The sequence below is a fragment of the Taeniopygia guttata genome, chromosome 7 (genome assembly GCF_048771995.1).
Source record: "Taeniopygia guttata chromosome 7, bTaeGut7.mat, whole genome shotgun sequence".
Lineage (NCBI taxonomy): Eukaryota > Metazoa > Chordata > Aves > Passeriformes > Estrildidae > Taeniopygia > Taeniopygia guttata.
The window spans coordinates 5,078,089-5,098,003 of NC_133032.1; the positions used below are offsets into that span (position 1 = coordinate 5,078,089).

General features: G+C 36.9%; 1 protein-coding gene across 6 annotated transcripts in view; it reads left to right on the forward strand.

Annotated features, from left to right (window-relative positions):
- The window catches only part of ZNF148 (zinc finger protein 148), a 42,585-nt gene that overhangs the window by 13,203 nt on the left and 9,467 nt on the right, over positions 1-19,915 (forward strand). For 3 of the 6 annotated variants that reach the window (XM_072931984.1, XM_030277111.4, XM_030277112.4), the window contains 5 exons: positions 8,363-8,708; positions 9,914-10,039; positions 13,067-13,190; positions 13,854-13,937; positions 19,761-19,879. In XM_072931984.1, coding sequence (XP_072788085.1) covers positions 8,379-8,708; positions 9,914-10,039; positions 13,067-13,190; positions 13,854-13,937; positions 19,761-19,879 — 783 coding nt within the window. In that variant the 5' untranslated portion in view covers positions 8,363-8,378. The remainder of the gene's footprint in view (positions 1-8,362; positions 8,709-9,913; positions 10,040-13,066; positions 13,191-13,853; positions 13,938-19,760; positions 19,880-19,915) is intronic. The other 3 variants (XM_072931985.1, XM_072931986.1, XM_072931987.1) reach the window with 3 other exon arrangements.

Sequence of the window (19,915 nt, forward strand, 5' to 3'; positions counted from 1 at the left end):
AGTTAGGAGGAGAGATTGCGCCTTTCAATGACCTTAGCTATTAGATTGGCTTAGTTTGTGATAGAACTGCACTGTTGTCAAAATCAAAAACCATTTGACGCACTATCTGAAATATTTTTATAAGGTTTCAGCTTGGGGCATGCATGAGATAAATGAAATTTCACAAAATTTTCACCAGCTGGACTGAAGTTATAAAATGCTACTTAGAAGATGTTAGGTAGCCTTAGTTATGTGTAGTGTTTGTTTTCCTCAATATAAATGTCATCAGAAGTCCCCAGAATGAGCACTTTTGAGTGTCCAAGTTTCATGGTGCAAAGACAGAAATCCTGCATTGTTCTTCTGAGGTTAACGACTCCGTTGGAGAAATTCTCAGATAAATTCTCAAAAATAACTATTATCTAGTAGTTTATAATTTAGTGCCACAAAACCAATTGCTTTTTATTTTCCAGACAAAAAGTAGCATTGCCTGTGATTTTTGGGCTATTTAAAGTATGTTTGTGACACTGGTGACATCTCTGTGGATTTTGACATTGCACTGTGGGTTTTTAAATACAGCATCACAAGCTTTTCCATATGCACATTTGATAATAAATTTTGTCTCTGCTGGTGATGATGGAATACAGATTTCAGGATAAGAAAGGTGACAAAGATTTTCACACATGGATAATTCTATGCAGGATAAGGAGATTTTCTGTGAGTAATCCGGTTGATTGTAATAGGACTATTCACAGCTCAGTATGAGTGTAAATCTTGGTGGAATCAGGCCCTGCACTGGCATGTGTTCAGCAACATGGAGCTCTCAGAAATAGCTGTGCAATAAGTCATACGAGTGTATCATACGTTACCTTTTAGAATGTGTTGATTTTATGATCTGTTAACCTTTTTATGATGATTTATGTTTGATTGCTTTCTTTTTTGCATGTCAACACATTCTAATTGATTCTTAAAAATACTTGTGTATTAATTTAAAAATCGTTCTTTTAGCTGAGTGTTATTTTTCTGAGTGGGAATAAGAGACAATTTTATTTAATGTTCTTTATTTAGAACCATTAAGAAGGGTATTATTCTTTACTCTCTAGGCTTCTGTGGTATGGTAAAAATTGAACCTTTGATATTGTAAAAGCTAGCTATGTTTCCTTTTGTATTGGACTATATCCATATTTTAATTGTGCAACGAAATATATTTTATGATGTGATGAGAATAGTCAGCATTTTTCATTATTTGATAGGGATTTAAAGTGGATGTTAGGAATCTGTTCAGTTCTAATTTTTCTCTTCCTTTTGGAGGGCCTTGAAGTGGTGCTGGTTTCATTCATGGAAATGCTTAAACCTTAGTAGTTTTAAACATGCTGTTAAGCCCTGTTGCTTTCTCTTTCTTCATTAGCATCAGGAATTGTAGAATTATTGGTGACTTTTATACTTCATTTTAGGAGGAAGGCATTTGAGAATGTAGATAGCCATTTTCCCCATGGTCTGAATTTGGCATAGCCATTGGGTATGTCTGGGTGGCAGCTCTGAGGTGTTCATCTGTGTGTGCACATGGCCTTTGTGGAGCAGTTTCACAATGCACTTTAATCTGATCCAACAGCCACTGACCACTCCTGGGAGAAACTCCTGTTCCCTTCTCCTGCTTCCTCACTGCCCATCTCCCATATCCTCCACCTGCTCTGTCCCACTGACACAAACCTCATGGCTTTTCTGTGGGAATGTTTTCGTCCAACTCCCTTCTCAACAGGCAACAAAGAGGTCTGAGGGGGAAGAGGTGCAGGACACTCCCCTTTGAGCAGGTACCCCCTATATTGGATTGTTTCTTGCAGTGTCATTGAGAGTTGGGTAAATAACAAAGCACACCAAATGTCCACTGGAATGGCTTATCAACTGTAGTTGATTTTGTAGAAGTTTGGCTATGTAGAAAGGTTTTACTAATGTCAGTAAACTGTTCTGATTATAAAGGGGTTGACTTTTTAATTTGGAGTAAACCTTTCCAAAGTGAATTCCACTATTCCACTAAATAGGGAAGGAAAAAATTCTGTACTAGGATGAGAATGTTAATTTAGAGAGTTTTATAGATTTATGTACACTATATTAATTTAAGCTTACAGTTTACCACAAATAATTACAGCATGACCATAGAGATGAGCCCTAAGAAGCTGAGAGGTTTCCCCAGATTGCCTTTTGAAAGTTTATTCTGTGTGCATTTTGCACAAGTAACCTTCATATGTTTTGTAGTTTGACCTCTGCATGTACTCCTTCTTCCAAAAGCTCTTGAAGCAAGGATGTGGGAGGAGTGCTCAGGTATGTGTTCTGTAGCTTCAGATATTGGCTCATTAGGAATTTTGACTTGTCTTTAATGAAAACACTTCCCAAAATGTGGAACTAAAATTATGTCGTCAGGCTACTCCTAGTGTAAGGTTACCCTGAAACCATTTAATACCTTGGGCTGAGCACAGTGTCAGCTTTTGTGAGGGGAATCTTGGAGGTAGTTTTCATCAGAACAGTATCAGATTGCTAAAGGCTAGTTAGAATTGCTGTTGTGCATCCTGGCCCTTCTGTTTGAGTTGTTGTATCCTAGAAAATATGGTCAAAGAGAGCTTATTGCTACAATGAAAGTCATACTTTCGTCTCAAGTCTTCGCTACAGCCCTTCAGAAGGAGCTCAGGTTTAAACCAGAATAGTTCTATTTTAACAGCTTTCCTTTCATGTTTCCCTCAGCCTTCTTTCATTCCTTCTTGCCTTGCAAAAGTAGGGAGAAGATAATGTAGGAGAGAGGGTGGAGTGGGTTATGGATATAGAAAGCAGCTAATCCTGCTTTTTAACACTTAAAAGGAGTAGTGGAAGTTCTAGAACAACAAATACTTTCCGCAGGACACTGTTTACAGATACAAAATGTCTATCTTACTTAAAAAGAAAAAGCAAAAACATTGATTCTGTTCTACAAATAGATACTAAATTGCAGATGATTTTAATTTTTTGTCTCTGCTGTTAATCCTTAAACGTGTTTTCTTTTTTCTGTCATAAATAGTCTTTTAAATCCTGCAGAATTCATGTTTCTGCACATACGGATTTTATTTTTAAAGTGAACCCAATTAGTATCTCTGAGTACTTGCTCATTAAATTAAATAATGCCTTACTTCATGCTTAAGAAAAGAAGGGAGAAGACAGAATAACCCTTAGCATCAATCAAAGTGGAGAACAAGAGCAGGACCTGGTGTTGTACTCTCATGGTTTACAAATTTTACTGCTTTCCTTCAGGGTCTCTGTTCAGATCTCCTCCATAGCAGCCACCATCCCAGCAGACTTTTTGAATAAATTAATGTTTTCTCTAGATGGTATTTTTATTTTTGATTCTGAATTGAAATATTGTCATGCTTTTCATGCAGCATGTTTTCATTTAAGTGGTTGTTTCTTTAATTAGGAATATTGTCTTTACTGCTCAGCTCTCCAGCTCAGTGCAGAAGACTTTGGAAAAGCTGATGTCAGGGCTCCTGAAATGAATAGTTGTGAAGTGCAGCCGGAGGCTCTGGCGAAGCAGCGGTTTCTGAGCGAAGCGATGTGGTTCACTAGCTGGGGATGTGCTGCAGGCAGCTGTGGAGCACCCCGTGAAAAGAGAAGGTGCTGGCAGGGTTCTGTGAGACCTTTTCCAGGCAGTCCTTCCCCTTCCTCTCTCTCTTCCCCAGGGACCTCTGCCTGTAGAGAGCCTCTTGTCAGATGCTTTGCCTACAGTAAAGGCTTGGAGAACTGCTACCAAGCAAAATGTATTCTTTAAACATTTTGTTGACAGCTCTTTTTTTGTCAGTTTATAGAGGAACTATACACTATTAAGAAAAATCATAAAATTATGTGGTGAAGCTTAATAGAACTTCTGAAATTCCATGAAAAACATCTCTGGAATAGAGATAACAATGTCTTATGCCAAGAAATTTGCTTGTGTGTGTGTATATGTGGTTTGCATTTTTCTAGCTTCCCTAGAGATAATCTCTAAGTAAGTTGATCTTTATTTCACAAATGCATCTTGCACTTAAAAATGTATTTAATCTTTGCAGGCTTGGTAAAGTGTTCCTGTTTGAATGCTTTTAACTTACATTTCTTTATCAGACTGTCATTCTTCCAAGAACACTTCTCATCTTCAATTTCAATGATAGGATTCCTTTTATGTGAGCTGAAAGGTGTCACTTGACAAATTACAAGTGTTTTACTGAATTAATTGCATGTGGGATGCTTCTTGCTTGGATTAATAGCCTGTTTTTGTTTGTGGTTCTTTGTTTTAAAACATCACCTGTAAGTCATGTAACTTACATTGTTTTTCATCACTTCTCATATGCAGACTAACACTTTGAGTTCTCACTATTTTTCTTTGAAAAGCCAGGTGTTTAAAAGCCTGATTTAATAAGCAGTGCACTTACTGCACCACTTCTGATATGATTCAAGATCATGGCTAGAAGACAACTTGAGGGCTTTCAGTTGCATGACTGTGCTAAACCTGCTAGTCAGGGTGGGAAAGAAACTGTTTCCATATCTGTGGCAACTGCAACTGAGGGAGCCAGCAAGACCCATGAACACCAGTCCGCAGCCAGCCTGTCCTCTGGGAAGCTGCTGTATCTCGCCAGCTGTCCCAAGGTTTGGCATGTCAGGAGTCTTCCTGCCTCTGTTGGTGAGAGTAGCAGGCTCTTCTGTGTGGTTAACACTCAGCTTCTTAGTCTGCCTAACTTCCTGCCAGGAAGTAGCTTTAAATCCAGGATTTCCACAATTCCTACCTAATTTCTGAGTGATGTGGCCATATCATCCTCCACGTGGAGCAGCCTTTTGTGCTGATCTTGCCAGTGGCCTGATCAGACAGATTAGGGCCACCATGTTCTCACACTTGGTGCTGTTCTCCCTTGAATGTGCTTCAGCATCTTGAGTTCTTGTATTCTCATGCCTGTCCATGTAATTCCTTTGGAGAATCTGCAGTGACATGATGCTGTCGTATTTCTGTAGTGTGGAACAAAAGCATAGTGAATGACAATTTGTGAGATGTACCCTGAGTATGGATTGAGTTCAGATAAAGGCTGAAATTAGTAGATATATTTGTTTTATTTTCCTTGAAGTCTATCTTTCAAGCTAGGTATTTAGAATGCTCTACCAAAAGAACCAGTCTCAGCCTTAGGTCTTTTGCACCATCTTTTACCAAATCTTAAGAATTTCACTTTTATCTCACCTTTCTCACTTGGCACAGGATATTCCAAACCAAAAAGATGATAAATTAATCCTCATTTTCTTCTTTTATGATGTTGTTGCAAGATCTCTGGGAGATCTGCATTGGTGGGAAGAATACAGCCTTAGTGCTGTGCCAGGTTTTGTTTGTTTGTGTTATTGTTGAGAAACTATCAGTTTGGTTTCCCAGTTACATCTGAAAAATACTTCATGGATTATATAATGTCTGCAAGTGGCTGTATGGCATACCAGACTTGCATTTTCCCTTGAAGACATCTCATTCTCTTACTCTAATTGGATTAATTTGAGAGTCAGTTTGTCACACAGCACTACCTGAGCATACTCAAGGCATGAAGAAATTGTTGTCCGTATTTGAAGACAGATACTGTGAAAATCAAAAGCATGATTTCAAACTTATGTTAGAATTGCAGGAGAACAAAAAAGGACAAATCACAAGCATAAATGTCCTGAACAGAATTTTTCCATGTTCCTCTCCTGTCATGGGTGGTTTTGGTCCCTAAAATGGACTTGTTATGTAGGAAGGAAGAATGCTAAAAAGATTGATGACACTGTCATATATAAAGACATTTAGCTTGGTGACTCTGTCCTCCTGATTTCCAGCAGAGCAAAGCTTACTAAAAATAATTAAAAAAGTATTTGCCTGAAAAGCTTCTTCCTTTGGTGTATTTCTTAAATATTTGAAACTGAGAGAGGTCAGACCATCCTGGCTGTCAGCTTTTCTGTGATGTATTTGGAAGTTTAGAAACTCTCACGGTACAGAATAGGGACAAATGTTCTTTCAGTTTTGAGTTATAGGACATGACTTGCCATCAGGATGTGTGAATCGGCTTTTTACTTTGAGGTGTGTAGTGAGTTGTTTTTTTATTTTTATTTTTTTTTTAAGAAATTGAGTTAGTTTTACTTTCAGAATCTTAAGAACCAATATTAATTTTAATGTAGGAGAACTGAATGAGATTTTTTTCAGCTCTTTCAGCTGGTGGCTTCCATTCCTACCAAGTAATCGAGGCTCTTACCTAAAAAGAAACCACTATTTATTTTGTAAACTTGATGTAGTTTGATATAAAGAAAGCTTCACAAATATTAAGATACACTGACAGTTTTTGAAATATATTCCCGGAGAATAAAATTATTTAGAAAGTGATCAAATGGATCATACTGAATATGGAAATTTAGACACTTGATGTACATTTGTTTGATGTAGTGTTTTTGCATGTTGGCAGTCTGTTAGACTGGCAGGGGCTGTTGTGGTGCAGTTCTGCAGTGATGGCCCTGCTGGTTTTAGGCAGAGACCTGATTTCTGTGGACATAGCCCATAGAGAAACCTGATTTCTTTGGTTATGAATAGTCATTGTGAGCTGCAGGGAAGGCAGCATAGCCTCTGACTTTAGACTTGAATGGAGATGGATGCTTTCTCCATGTTGCACTCTCAGGGGGGTGGAATTTGAAGTTGATGTCTAGCAATGTACCCATCACACCTGTATCCTAACTTTGAATGCATCAAAGCCAAAGGTGCTGCTGCTGTTGTGATGCTGCCCAAGGTCCCATCTGGTGCTTTTAGCTGGGCCTGCTGTGTGTTGTCCAGCTCCACTGTGACTCTGCTCCCAGCCCTGTGTCTGCTGTGGCCTGTGTGTTATTGCCTCTGCTCTCTGGCTGTGGGAGCATAGGGAGATGGAGGAAGGATGTCTGTCTGTCTGTCTGTCTGTTGGTGTGTTTGTCTCAAGGAGCACTGAGGAGTGGGTAGTAGGGATTATGACCTTGGGGAATAGGGTGAAGGAGACTGACTGCTCTGACTGGACATCCAGTGTGCCAAGGAGAAGAGGAGTCCTAGAACTACCTTGCATATATATTGATTAGTAGAATGAGAAGATGCTGCCACTTCCAGCTTCACAAAAGCCTCCTGATCTGTGCTAAAAACTAATTAATAATGTCATGATACTTGTTAGAATATTGTGAATTGTATTGCTTTTCATGATTGGAATTTATATTTCCTCACTAATGCTCCTGCTCACTGTGACTGTCTTTTATAAACAGCTTTGACCTCTCTATTTGAGTCTTTATTTGATGTATAGCTTTAGCTATAAGGTTGCATTTTCATAGTATCACAGAATAGCTTGGGTTGGAAGGGACCTTTAAAGGCCATCCAGTCCAACCCCCAGCAATGAGCAGGGACATCTTCACTTAAATAATTTTGCTCAGCCCCATCCAGCCTGGCCTTGAATGTTTTCCTGGATGGGGTATACACCACCTCTCTGGACATCCTGTGCCAGTGTTTCAGCATCCTCATTGTAACAATATTCTTCCTTATATCTAGTCTAAATTGACCATGTCTCCATCCAAAACCATTACCTGTTGTCCTGTTGCAACAGGCTCTGCTAAAAAGTTATTTCTCCACCTTAAAAGCTTTCTTTTAAGTAATGAAAGGCTGCAGTAAGGTCTCCCCAGAGCCTTCATTCTCTCTAATCCAGTTGGCATAGCAGAGATGTTCCAGCCCTTTGATAATTTTCCTTAACTTCCCTGGACTTGCTCCAGCAAATCCACATCCTTCTTATGTTGTGGCCCCGGAGCTGGATGTAACACTGCAAGTGGAGTCACAGGAGAGTGGGGTGGAGGGGCAGAATCACCTCCCTCCACTGCTGCTTTGGATGGAGCCCAGTTTTCTCTCACTTGTGGATATTAAGATGTTCCAGGAGCTACAATGTGCTGGGGTAACAGCAGAAGGTAACAGAAAGGACAAGGAAGTAGGGAGAACAGGACCAATATAAAAGAGGTGTTTGTAAAAGACAGTCAAAATGGAAAAAGAGAACAGAGAAAAGAGGGCACACGGGAAAAAAATTAAAAGTTTTCTAAGGAATGAGAAGGAGGAATTAGCCGTCATTTAGTTACCATACTTTTGCCAATTGTCAGGAGTGCTGATTTGAAACCTTTTATTTGAAAATGTTCAACTGTGTGTACAGCAGATATGCAAAAGGAGAGAGTCTTTTGACATTCCTCAAAGATATCCAACTTTTGGTTCTTACTCAGTATCAATTTTAGGACTGCATGTGTGTTTGTTGAGTACTGACTTGAGTTCTTATAAAATGTTTATGAGTAAAAAATTGTGAGCAAGCGCACCAGTTGTAGATGTTTACTATTAAAACTTTCTTTGTAGGTAATTGCACTTAAGAATGAACATTGAAGACAAGCTGGGAGGATTATTTCTTAAATGTGGTGGCATAGACCAGATGCAGTCATCCAGGGCTATGGTAGGGATGGGTGCAGTATCTGACCAGTCTGGAGTATCGAGAGAACGGCAAGAGGCAGTGCTTCAAGATCGGACTATGCCGCACCAGGAAATTCTTGCAACAGATGAAGTGTTACAGGAAAGTGAACTTCGACAGCAAGAGATGATTTCACATGATGAACTCATGGTCCATGAGGAGACGGTAAAAAATGATGATGAAATGGATGCACAAGATAGACTTCCTCAAGGGCTGCAGTATGCTGTTAATGTCCCTGTAAGCAATTTCTTTGTGAAATATTGGAGAGGTTACTAGGAAGTTTGATTTGGTAGTCTAATCCTACTCTGGCAAGAATCTATTAATTGCTTTTTGGATTTTGATTATCAAAATATTTATGTCATTTGCCTCAGGCTGTGGATAAATTTTGCCAATTAAGTATAATCTTTAAGTATCTGTTTTATAAATATTATATAAGCAGGCTGTTACCATAGAACTAAAGTGTTAAAATGTGCTCCTTTAAGGATATTTAATGTTCAGGGGTAACTACAAACCGGAATAAATAGTGTTATTAGAAGGTGCATACTGTTTATGCTGTTCATAGTACTGTTTGGTTGCTTTTGCTATAGGAAGCATCTTGTATGTTTTTAAGGTATGTGGACGCTTAGCAATTGCATTCACACTGCAGGTTGGACTGTGACACTTCATACATGACCATAAATATGCCCCTCCACGGAATCTCATAGAAGGCATACCTTGGCTTTCCCAGAGAGCATAGAGATTACTTCCTCTTCAAAACAGAGCATCTGTCTGTAATGCAGCACACCATCACTGTTACCCTTCAAACATAAAGGACAATCACCAGTACTATAAAAGTAGATAGCCTTACACATGAAGAATAATCTTCAGAAACACAGCACTGTTAAAACACTACTCTGTTAGCTGTAGATCAGCTCAGGTGGCTCAGGTGTTAGAAAAATGTAAGGGTATCATGGTCTTCATTAAAGTTCACATTAGATTGAGATTTTTAAATTTTTTTTTTTCAAAATCTTCATTAGAACTGTTCTTTTTTTTTTTTTTCCTTAAAAATACTTCTGTCTTAAATATATAATAAACTATTCCGTTAAATCTTATATTGACAACAGCACGGACTAAAGTAAAATAGGTATGAAAAACTGAATGGTTTTACAGATGGAAGTGATTTTAATATATGAACTGATCTCAAAATCACCACAGGTCAGGAAAAAAGACCTTGGGAGATGAATGAAAGGATACATCAAAATGTTACTGAGGAAATTAACTGTGCCCTTTTTATTTAAGATACATATTAATTCTTTCACTTAAATTTCTGAAAGAGTGAAACCAGAAGATAATTCCCTTAGGAAAAGGTTTTCTGTTTCAGCAGTTTGTCATCTTCTAAAATTGAAAAATTGCTTTTCTGTAGTGAGAACCTTACCTGAAACTGGCACTTGGTATCTTAACAGATCAGTGTAAAGCAAGAAATTACCTTTACTGATGCATCTGAACAACAGAAACGAGACAAAAAACAAATACGAGAGCCAGTAGATTTGCAGAAAAAGAAGAAAAGAAAACAGCGTTCACCAGCAAAAGTAAGACATTGATTTGGCAAAACCAAGATTAAAAGGACCTGAAGATTTGGTTGACTATGACTAATTTCATTAGCATTTGAACTAGTTAGGCTGGAAATTGTTTGTTTGCTCAGTAAAGATGCAGTTCTGAAGTTCACCAGAGACCCAAAACAAAACTGATATAACAGTGTTTTTCTTTGAACTCCTTTTTAGCAACATGAACTCTTGACATATTTTAACATCTGTCTCTCCAGGCAGTTCTCTCTCTCAAAATATTTTTTTTAAATTATGAGTCAGTAGCTTTGTAGACCATTTATAAATCATTACTCTGTATCTATCTAATAATAGTTGTGCTTTTCTGTGAGCCTGATAATTTTATATGCTTCATGCATAGTACTGAAAAGTTTTTAAAAAGAAAACTAAAATGGTAGTTTTGAAAATTCTAAAAAGCTTACTAATATACATAAAATAATTTACTAGTAGGGAAAATTCCTGTTTTCATAATCATCTTCATATATGTATTTATTTATATCAAAGGTTCTTGCCCTAGCTGCTGGTTTGTTACTTAAAAATTTGTTTTGTAGATCCATTCATAAGGACTATGTACCCTGTCTGTCTGAAAACAATTTTCTTCTGTTGAGAAGCAGTTCAGATAAAACCAGAATCATTTCACCTCATGAGGTAGCAGTGTTATATTTTCTAGTAATTCCCCAAATCAGTATTAATCTTCAGACTTAGAATAGAACATATGCAAGCTGCTCTGATAGAAGTAAATTGTTATATGTTATCACACAGCAGCATTAAAATAAGCCTACTCAGAAATCAACCCAGACTGTTTGTACATTAAAGGAAAACTCACCGTAATACAGAGAAAATCTCCCAAACCTCCTTTTTATTGCCTTTGGAGCAGGACCTTCCAGTCCTCCTCAAAGCACTGTCAAATAAGGTTGCACCTGTAGTATTCTTGGAAAGCTGAGAAATTGCTTCAGATTGGGTGTGGAAGCAAGTTCCAAATGCTGTGCATTTTTTTCTCACTTCTCCCTTTGAGAGGAAAATGAGATCTAGGTTGAGGACATCCAGAGATCACTTCCATGGAAACATGGCAAGGTAGAAGAGGCGTGTGCCCCTCTTTCTACAGACATGTACTTGCATGCTTCCTTTTTATCTCCCAGTCTGCCAGGATTAGTCTTTCGAGATGACAAAAGATTGAAAAATGGTCAGGAGAATTGTTAAACAGGTTCTTTTTCAGTCTATCTTCCCCTTTTTCAGACCTGTCAGAGTAGAAAAAAGCTGAAGGACTGACCTAAGTGAGAACCTACTGCAGTTTCAGTATTTCCAGAGTAGTGGGGTTGATTTTCCATCCAAACAAGCAGCTGGAACTCTGATAAATGGAAATCAGCTAACATTCTGAAACGTTCTAAATTCTGTTTTATATCAATGCAGTAGTCAGGTAAGGAAGAAGTCATCAGGTATCATGACTTCTGTCTCCTGTTCCCTCTCCCATGCAGACACACAGACGTGCACACACGGACACACACGCACGCGCACACACACACACGCACAAGGTTTTTTCTTGCTTTGGTTAGGGAAGCTGCTCTGACAGAGTTAACTCCCATCTTTAAGAGGTGGTAGATTAAGTAGAAGAGCCCAGGTTTAGGATAACCATGAAATTAAGTGTATTTTCTGCACTATTATTTAAAAATTTCAATATAATATATGAAAAGCATTTCATAACATGTATTTAAATTTGTTTAAATTTTAAAGATGCAGTTGGCTTCATCAGCTGGATAATGTTACAGAACAGAGTCTTTACAATTGTCTCTATCTGTGACTGGAGCTGTAACACACCAATCCTACAAACGTATGAATGTGCTTGTCCTTCAGAGTGAATGCACAAGAATTTGTTAGTCTGAGACTTTCACTCTTGTTTTGATGCGGGAAAATTAAAAATTAAGTAGATCCTACAGTATTTGCTACTATTTTAGAGATACTGTTTCAGTTATTGACTTTCTCATCACTGTCATTTTCATAAAACCTAAAACGCTGTAGCTAATCAAACTGCAGATGTGTTTTCCTAGCATACTTCTATTTTTTTAATAACAAGGGACTAAACTGTATTATTTAAGGTTCCTTAAGCTCTTCTTTATCGTTGTGTTTGCAGTTAAGCAAGATTTTATAAATGTAATTTGTTTACTGATTTTCTTATTCTCTTGCCAGAGATAGTAGAGATTTTGGATTTTGGTTTAGTTTTTTATTTTTATTCTTTTTGATAAATTAGAGAAAACATGTGATTAGCTTTATTGAATAAAGTAGATGCGGTGCATTTTTTTTAAAGTTTTTTAAACTTTATATGAAAATAGCGGCTTTGTTTGACAGCACAGCAATTGAGTGTGGCAAGTTGAAGTCATCAAGGAGATGCTTTAATATGTATATTAAGTAAGCAATACTTTATTGACTGAAAAACCCGAAAGGGGAGAAGAATAATACTATTCTCTTGGTTGTTTGGCTTTGGGATTTTGGTTTTTAAAATATAATTTTACCTTTGAGACTAGTGGTTTTATATAGATGTAGATAATATATATGACTATTCTGGTTAAGCTTTAATGACTTCTAGGAAACATTTAGAGTTGTGATTTGAAAAAAAGAATTTAACTATTTATTTTTTCTTTAAAATACGATTGTTCATGGTTTAGTGCCCAGGAGTGGATTGATTACTTTGCATCCTTTCCAACAGATGGACAAAATAAACAGTAGTGTATAAAGTGACTCAGCTGTGCCTAGGGAAGCTCAAAGCTGATTTTCCATGAGCTGCCTTTGTCTCTGTCCTGTTAAAATAGCCCTTAATGCACAACGAGACACAAGTTGGATTGGACTGCAGCTGGAAATGTGTATTAGAAGCTTAACGCATAGTTTCATAGAAATTAGCGTTGTTTTACCTGAAATATTTACATTTTCTGCATTGAAAAAATTAATGGTTTTTTTTTTTTTTAGTTAATAAGACCTCTTTAGAGGGTAGTGTGAGAACAAATTTTACTCTTTTTAAAATAGATCCTTACAATAAATGAGGATGGATCACTTGGTCTGAAAACCCACAAATCTCATGTTTGTGAGCATTGCAATGCTGCCTTTAGAACCAACTACCATTTACAGAGACATGTCTTCATTCATACAGGTACTGCTTGACTTCAAATTTGTCTTTTCTACTATATAAAGAGTTGTTTAATTATGTTAAAAATGTTTTCAGCTCTATGCGAATTTCAGTTTTAAGAGTGTAGCTAACTTGGCATCTAAGCTTAGAGATTCCATGCACCAAAGTGTCAAAAGAACATCGGAAAAAAAAAAATCAACATATATTTAATAAACTGAAGAGCTAACTGTTTACAAGGTTTCTTTTCTTTCTTTATCAGAAAGTAATGGGTTGACTTGTAGTGTAAGTGCCAAAAATTGACCCCTTTGTAAAACATGCTGCAGCTGCTTATTTGCCTGATGAGGTATCTCTGTGTTCGGAGAAGTGAAAAAGGTACTTACTGTTATAACAGCTTGCCAGTATCCTGAATGCAGTCTATGCCAGCATCCTAATTGATCTTGCACATGAGGAAATTACAGCCATTCCAGATCACTCTTCCGTGCTAGTCTTAATGAGAGCCTTAGGATCATGGAGAGATCTCTGCAGTTCATATACCTAGTAAGGCAAATGTTTTTGGTATCAGGGTATTTTTGGAATTCGCTCAGATGCTGGTGTTTTTAATAGACATTTTAATATTCCTCGAAAATAGTTATCAGAAACAACAGTGTGTAGTTATTAACTTATGGATGTGGAATTATATTGTTCAAGGTGAAAAACCATTTCAGTGCAGTCAGTGCGACATGCGTTTCATACAGAAGTACCTGCTACAGAGGCATGAGAAGATTCATACTGGTGAGTATAGTGCCTTGAGTATCTTTACTGGCGTGCTTAAAAACTGTTTCCCCAATCAGGCCAGGTTTCTGGTAATAAATATGCAGCCAAAAACCCTGTTGTAGTCTGTTTTAACACACGTTACAAAGTTATAAAGCTTTTAAAAATAAATTAGTTTTGTGCTTTCAACCTGTTCCACTTTCCTTTGGCTGTAAAATGATTATGAAGTCCAATAAGCAGATTTGAAAGTAGTTTTCTATAAATAACCCCAGAGCACCAAATCCTGAAGTTTGTGCATTCATAAAAGTCAAAGTTCATTAAGCAGTTCTGTCTTTTGTTGTATCAAGTTAATTCAGACAAAGGGGACTTCCAAATTACATTTCCATAGATTTATTTGTTTGTTTGTCTTGTTTTGTTTGTATTTGAATTTGATGGAAAAGTGCCAGGACTAAAATGGCCAAAATGCCTAACCCCAAAGGTATTAGTATCAGCTTTTCTTTTCACTTTTTTTTTTTCTTTTAGGTTTAATTTAGAGCTGTCATAAAAAGAAGAGTCTTAGTTTAAAAATATGCAGTATAGGTCAATTAAGGCCTGAAGCAAGTTAAAGTTTATATATGTTTATTTTTTTTATCTTGTTGCACCACACAGAACCACATTCTTTAACAGGTTTGGTTTCAATGGGTTTTTGGCATTTTGGTGCATGGCCTTTCAATCCCTCTTTAAATATTTTGCAATATGGTCCCTTTTGGACTAGATGCCAATTTCTCAGCCTCTTTTTCAGAAAAGCAGAGCTGGTGAATGTGCACAGTGTTTCTTGGCTGTAGCATTTAAATGGATATGAAAGCTACTAACACGCAGTGCAGTGTGTGTGCATGTGTAAGGGTTGAGAGGGAGAAAAAACTCTGCAAAATGAATTTTCAGAGCAGTGTACAGGGAGTTACATGCACAAATGCCCTGTTGTTTATGGGATTTTTGTATCCTAGGTTGCCATGAGTCCAGACTAAGTAGGTTTCCTTCAGCCAGTCAGCCACAGAAGAGTCTTCCATTCTTCTGTCCAGTGTCTTTGTTTTGCTCCTAGTCTTTCCTCTGGCTCTGAATTGGTGAACCATGCTGCCTTCACTTTGTGTAGATACTTATTCTTGAAAAGAATGCTCATTCAGTCTCTTCCATCTATCTGCCCTCTAGTCCCCCCAAAAAAGGCAAAAATTAAAGTGCAGTCTTCACATTTTTTCGAAGATTTTTCTTTTTATTTTTTTTTTTCAAATGAGGATTATTCCCTGTACGTGGCTTTGAAAATGAGAGTCTGGGCAATATAGTTAATTAACAGTTGACTGCAAATATTTTATAAATTGATTTAATTATATTTTAAAATTTAGCTTCTAGCTCTAAAGAGACATCTGTGTCGATTGTAAGCTTTGGAGGGAGGGGGGTGGATGTTGTGGGACTGTAGGTTTTTATGCCAGCTCTTACATATGCTAGTCTTTGTTTAGCAGAGAAAAAGGTATCATTTAACTAATTAACCATATTGTTATCTGACTTTTTGTAGATAACTGTGTTTCCTCCTTTCCTCAGCATCCTGAACTATAGTTTGGTTGTTTCTCAGAAAATAGAAGATGGTGCTTGTGTTTAAATTGTTGAATCATGGTTGTTTTCCTAGGTGACAACTAGTAATGATTAGGAGAAAACATGTAAAACTCAGCTTCCAGGAGTGGCAAAATTTTTTCTGAAGGCCATTTAGTTAACAAGAATTAAACTAATGTTTAATTTTTGGCTTCACCCAGTTATAGTGTAGCTAATTGGCACTCTGCATACCTGTCTGTACTTTCACCTCTATATGGCAGTGTTCACTACTGGCCCTTAGCTGTTTGTGTAGTCACTCTGTTGTTCAGGCCTGCATAATTAAACCCATCCAGAAAACCTGAATTTTTAACTTGGTTCTCTAATGAGAAGGTGAACAGTGGATCTGTGTTTTACTTCAATGAAAGTAAAGATCTGTCTGTATTATTCATACCCTTTAAAAAAATGTTTCTTAACTTTATTCAATACTTTTTTTTTGCATTTCTATCTCCATGAATGATCACATTTAGCACCAGCTCTTGAACAGGAAATCTCTTACTCTTTTAAAGATTTTTGTCAAATTTTCTAGTTTATTTTAAACCAATCAAAGAGAGTAGTAACAGGTAGAAGCCCCATATTATGTCTGTTACAAGCCCCCAGTTTACAGGTGCCCCAGCTATTTCCAGTCTGATTTGACTTTAGTTCTCTGAACCACTCCTTCAAAGGAAATGTTGTGAGGGAGTTAGGAAGCAATCAATAAACAGTGTTATTCTGTGTAAATAATTAAACAGTTGCATCTAAAAGCAGACATTGCATTAATACAAAATTTGCTTATAATTGTGTGTAGAGGAGGGCAGCAGTGTTGGAACCCTGCTGCTAAACTTGTCCCTAATGATACAGAAAATTGCTATTTTAGTTGTAGGAGAGGGAAGAGTTGCTGGTGCACAAATATTTTCAGTTTACGAGGCTGGAGAAGATGCTGAATGTTCTTTTTTTTTTCTTTCAAATATGTCTGCTTACTTTTTGCTTAGAGATGTTTCTATATACCTTACCCACTCATGCGTTCATGTGTCCTAATTGTGTAAGCCACCCTACTTTCCATTTTAAACGCAAAAACTATTAAAAAAATAAAGCGCCATTGGGGCTAACAATTCAAGTGCCTTCTTATTCAGTCATGCTGATTTTTTATAGCCTCCTTTAGTATTTTATAATTTGTTTTTTGTCTGTTTAGACTTTAAAATGCCTGGCATTATAATTGTTACAGCCTTCATACACATAATATTTGTACTACACTGGATGAGTAGTTCTATTGCTTGGTTTTAATAGATTGCAAACATAGACACAACACATGAGCTGTTTTCATAAATAATGCATTAATTGTTGTATTGTATTTTTAAATTTTGAGGCGTTTTTTGTGCACCTGATTCTTTCCCACTGACCAAGACATTTCAGAAAAATGTGTCCTGGATTCTCCCTGCATTAGCAAAAGGCTGTTATTAATGGTCTCCTCCATTTGCAATAGATCCTGTCTGAAAAGTACAACAAAATTGCGGAAGGCATCTGAAGTTTTAGGCTTCTGCTAGGATGAAATTATTATTGGAAGCCTATCTTCGTATTAATTTTTAATCTTTTTCTAAAATTATCTTCCATATGAAGATTAAAGCAAAAATTAAATGTGGTGTCAGTTTCACAAAGGTTTTCTTAATCTTACTTTCATAGTGTTCTGGAATTCTACTGAAAAATACTATTTTCTGTACTGTGCTGAGTTAACTCCAGGGCAGTGTCCCCAAATTCTTCTCTGTTAAGGCACAGCCATCACTGCATTTGCATGTGCCCTGAAAGTCTCCAAAGCAGCTGGTGACTGTAATCCACCTAAAAACCGCAGACCCCTCTTTGGCCCTGTTTAAGCCTTGAAATGGGAATAGGTAGCTGTGGAGTCTTCTGCCAGCAAATAGTCAGCTTGAATAGGAAAATGTTTAGAATGTTCACTTACAGAAATGAGTGTAAGGCTGCAGGTAAGTGTGTTAATGAAGTGTTTTGCATTTCCTGGGATTGCTGGGTGGCTCCTCAGAGGGCTGTTCAAGGCCAGAACAGGACTCAGCTCTCTTGCTTTAAGGCTCAGGATAGTTTTCAACCTAAACAGCCACTCTTATTTTCTAAAATAAATCTAAAGTAATATGAAAGCAAGCTTGGAAACAATGTAAGCAGAGTTGTTTGAAAGCATAATTTAAAAAAACCACAAAATAGAATAGTGGAACAAAGGTAAAGAAAACAGTAAGTAGCAAGGACTAAGTAGTAGTCTTCAGGAATGGAAGAGTTCCCATGTATCAAACAAAATCAATGAGGTCTAAATGTCCTGCCTCAGCATCCTGAAAATCAGAGGCAAGGATTGGAATTTGATTCAGAAAGACTGAACAGTCTTGTTGGGAGTAAAGCACTGTAATTTTGAGGGTGCCTACCAAATAAAGAGAACATGAAGAATGAACCTGGAGTTTGAAAGTGAGGAAATAGGCAAGAGAGGAGGATTTGCTTATAGGCAGGGTGAGAGGGAATGATATGACAGGCGTTTATAACTTACAAGGGATGCTGAAAAAAGCGCAAAATTTTATGGTACTTCTTAATAAGCAAGAAATGGTAAAGTTCTCTAAGTCAAGTGAAAGAAGAGATGTAGAATACTGGGGTTGTGAGCCTGTAGAAGAAGAACTGATGGAAGCTGAGAGATGTGAGGAGAGGAGATAATTTGATTTAGGAGAGAATAAATTGGAATAATTTCATCCGAGAAAGGGATTGGCTGCGAAGCCAGATGGAGATGTAAGAATTAATAATTCTAAATGGGACATAGGCTTACAAAGAGGGAGATTTAGAAATTGCTTGGAATTAAGGAAGTTGAAACTCTGGGAATTAGTGATCTGACTAGGAGCACATGTGTGGGTGATACAGATATTTTCCATTCTAGTCTCTATAAATAGTGGAACCTTATTTTCAGGTACTGTATTCCCATTTGTAGAAAGTTGTGGATAAATTTATCTACTCGAAATGGAAAATACAAACTCTATCAACATTTTAAATAATAAAATCTATTTATTAACAGTTTTAAACTTCAACAGTTCATAATATAATTAGTAAGAATAAAGCTATTTCAGAATATAGCAATAGTCTGCATTTTTCTGGAAACAAGACATAAATGGTTCATATCCCAAAAATCAGTGTAGTGCAGTACCCAGAACAAAGAGAGTCTTGACAGATGGTGCCAAGACAATCCCTGACCTCTATGTCAGTCCAAAAGATTTCATAGTAAATACTAAGAGGAGAGATCTCTGTTGTTCAGGGTGACTTCTAGTAAATAATAGTGAACTTCTGTAAAAGCAGATAACTCTTCAATGCATTTGAAATTTTTAGGTTTTGCCAGAGAAACCTAGGAAAAAAATATCAGAGGGAAGATGTAAGGCAAAAGTTAAAAGAAATAAAAATAGTTACTCCCTGCTCAGAAAGTATTGTTACAGGGTTTCTTTGTGAGGAAAAATAAGGGGGAGAACTGCAGATGAATTCAGGGAAGTGCATATTGTCTGAATGAGTATTTCATGAAAATAAAGAAAAAACCCATAAACCAAAACAAGCTAACAAAACACTCAAAATGAGAAATCTGCCAGTTTGCAAATGCTGGTTCTGCTACAGAGGTTTCTTGGGCTTTGACTTAATTTTTAAAAAGTTTTAAAATTAGTTCTTTATAAAAAAAAGGGTTTAAACCAAAATAGTAGGACTTTTTCAAAGCAGTTCTCTCAATTCCACATGGAAATAAGGGAAAATATGGAAAAATAGAAAGCACCCTTCAAAATGTTATATTCAAAGTTTGGAAATGCATTAATTCTCTCCTAGTGGGGATTGGTTTGAGTTAATGACTTTGTGAGAGGATTGAGGTATTTTTATACAGTTGTCTGCCCTAAAAAAATGCATACTGGAGCAACAATTCAGGAAGACCATCTTTGCAGTTCTTAATTTGGTAGGTGTAAGACATACCTGCACCTGCATTAGAAAGAGGAGTAAGGATTTGGTTTCAAAGGTGGGGTTTTTTTTAGCATAAAAGCTTAAAGTAATTTGAGGCATCAGTATTTTTCCAACTGAGTATTGGAAAAATAGTGATGTAAGCAAGCCCTGTGTTGTTTTTCATTGCAATATACTAAATTCTTTTACTGCTTCTAATAGAGAATGTAGTAATTGACCTGGTAATTTTATGGAAAAATGTTGATTTATTCTTTTAGATTAATATTGCTGTGTGTTTTTTATCAGGTGAAAAGCCATTTCGTTGCGATGAATGTGGTATGAGGTTTATTCAGAAGTATCACATGGAAAGGCACAAAAGAACTCACAGTGGAGAGAAGCCTTACCAGTGTGAATATTGTTTGCAGGTAAGATGACTTAGTGAAATCTTCTGTGCTTGAAAG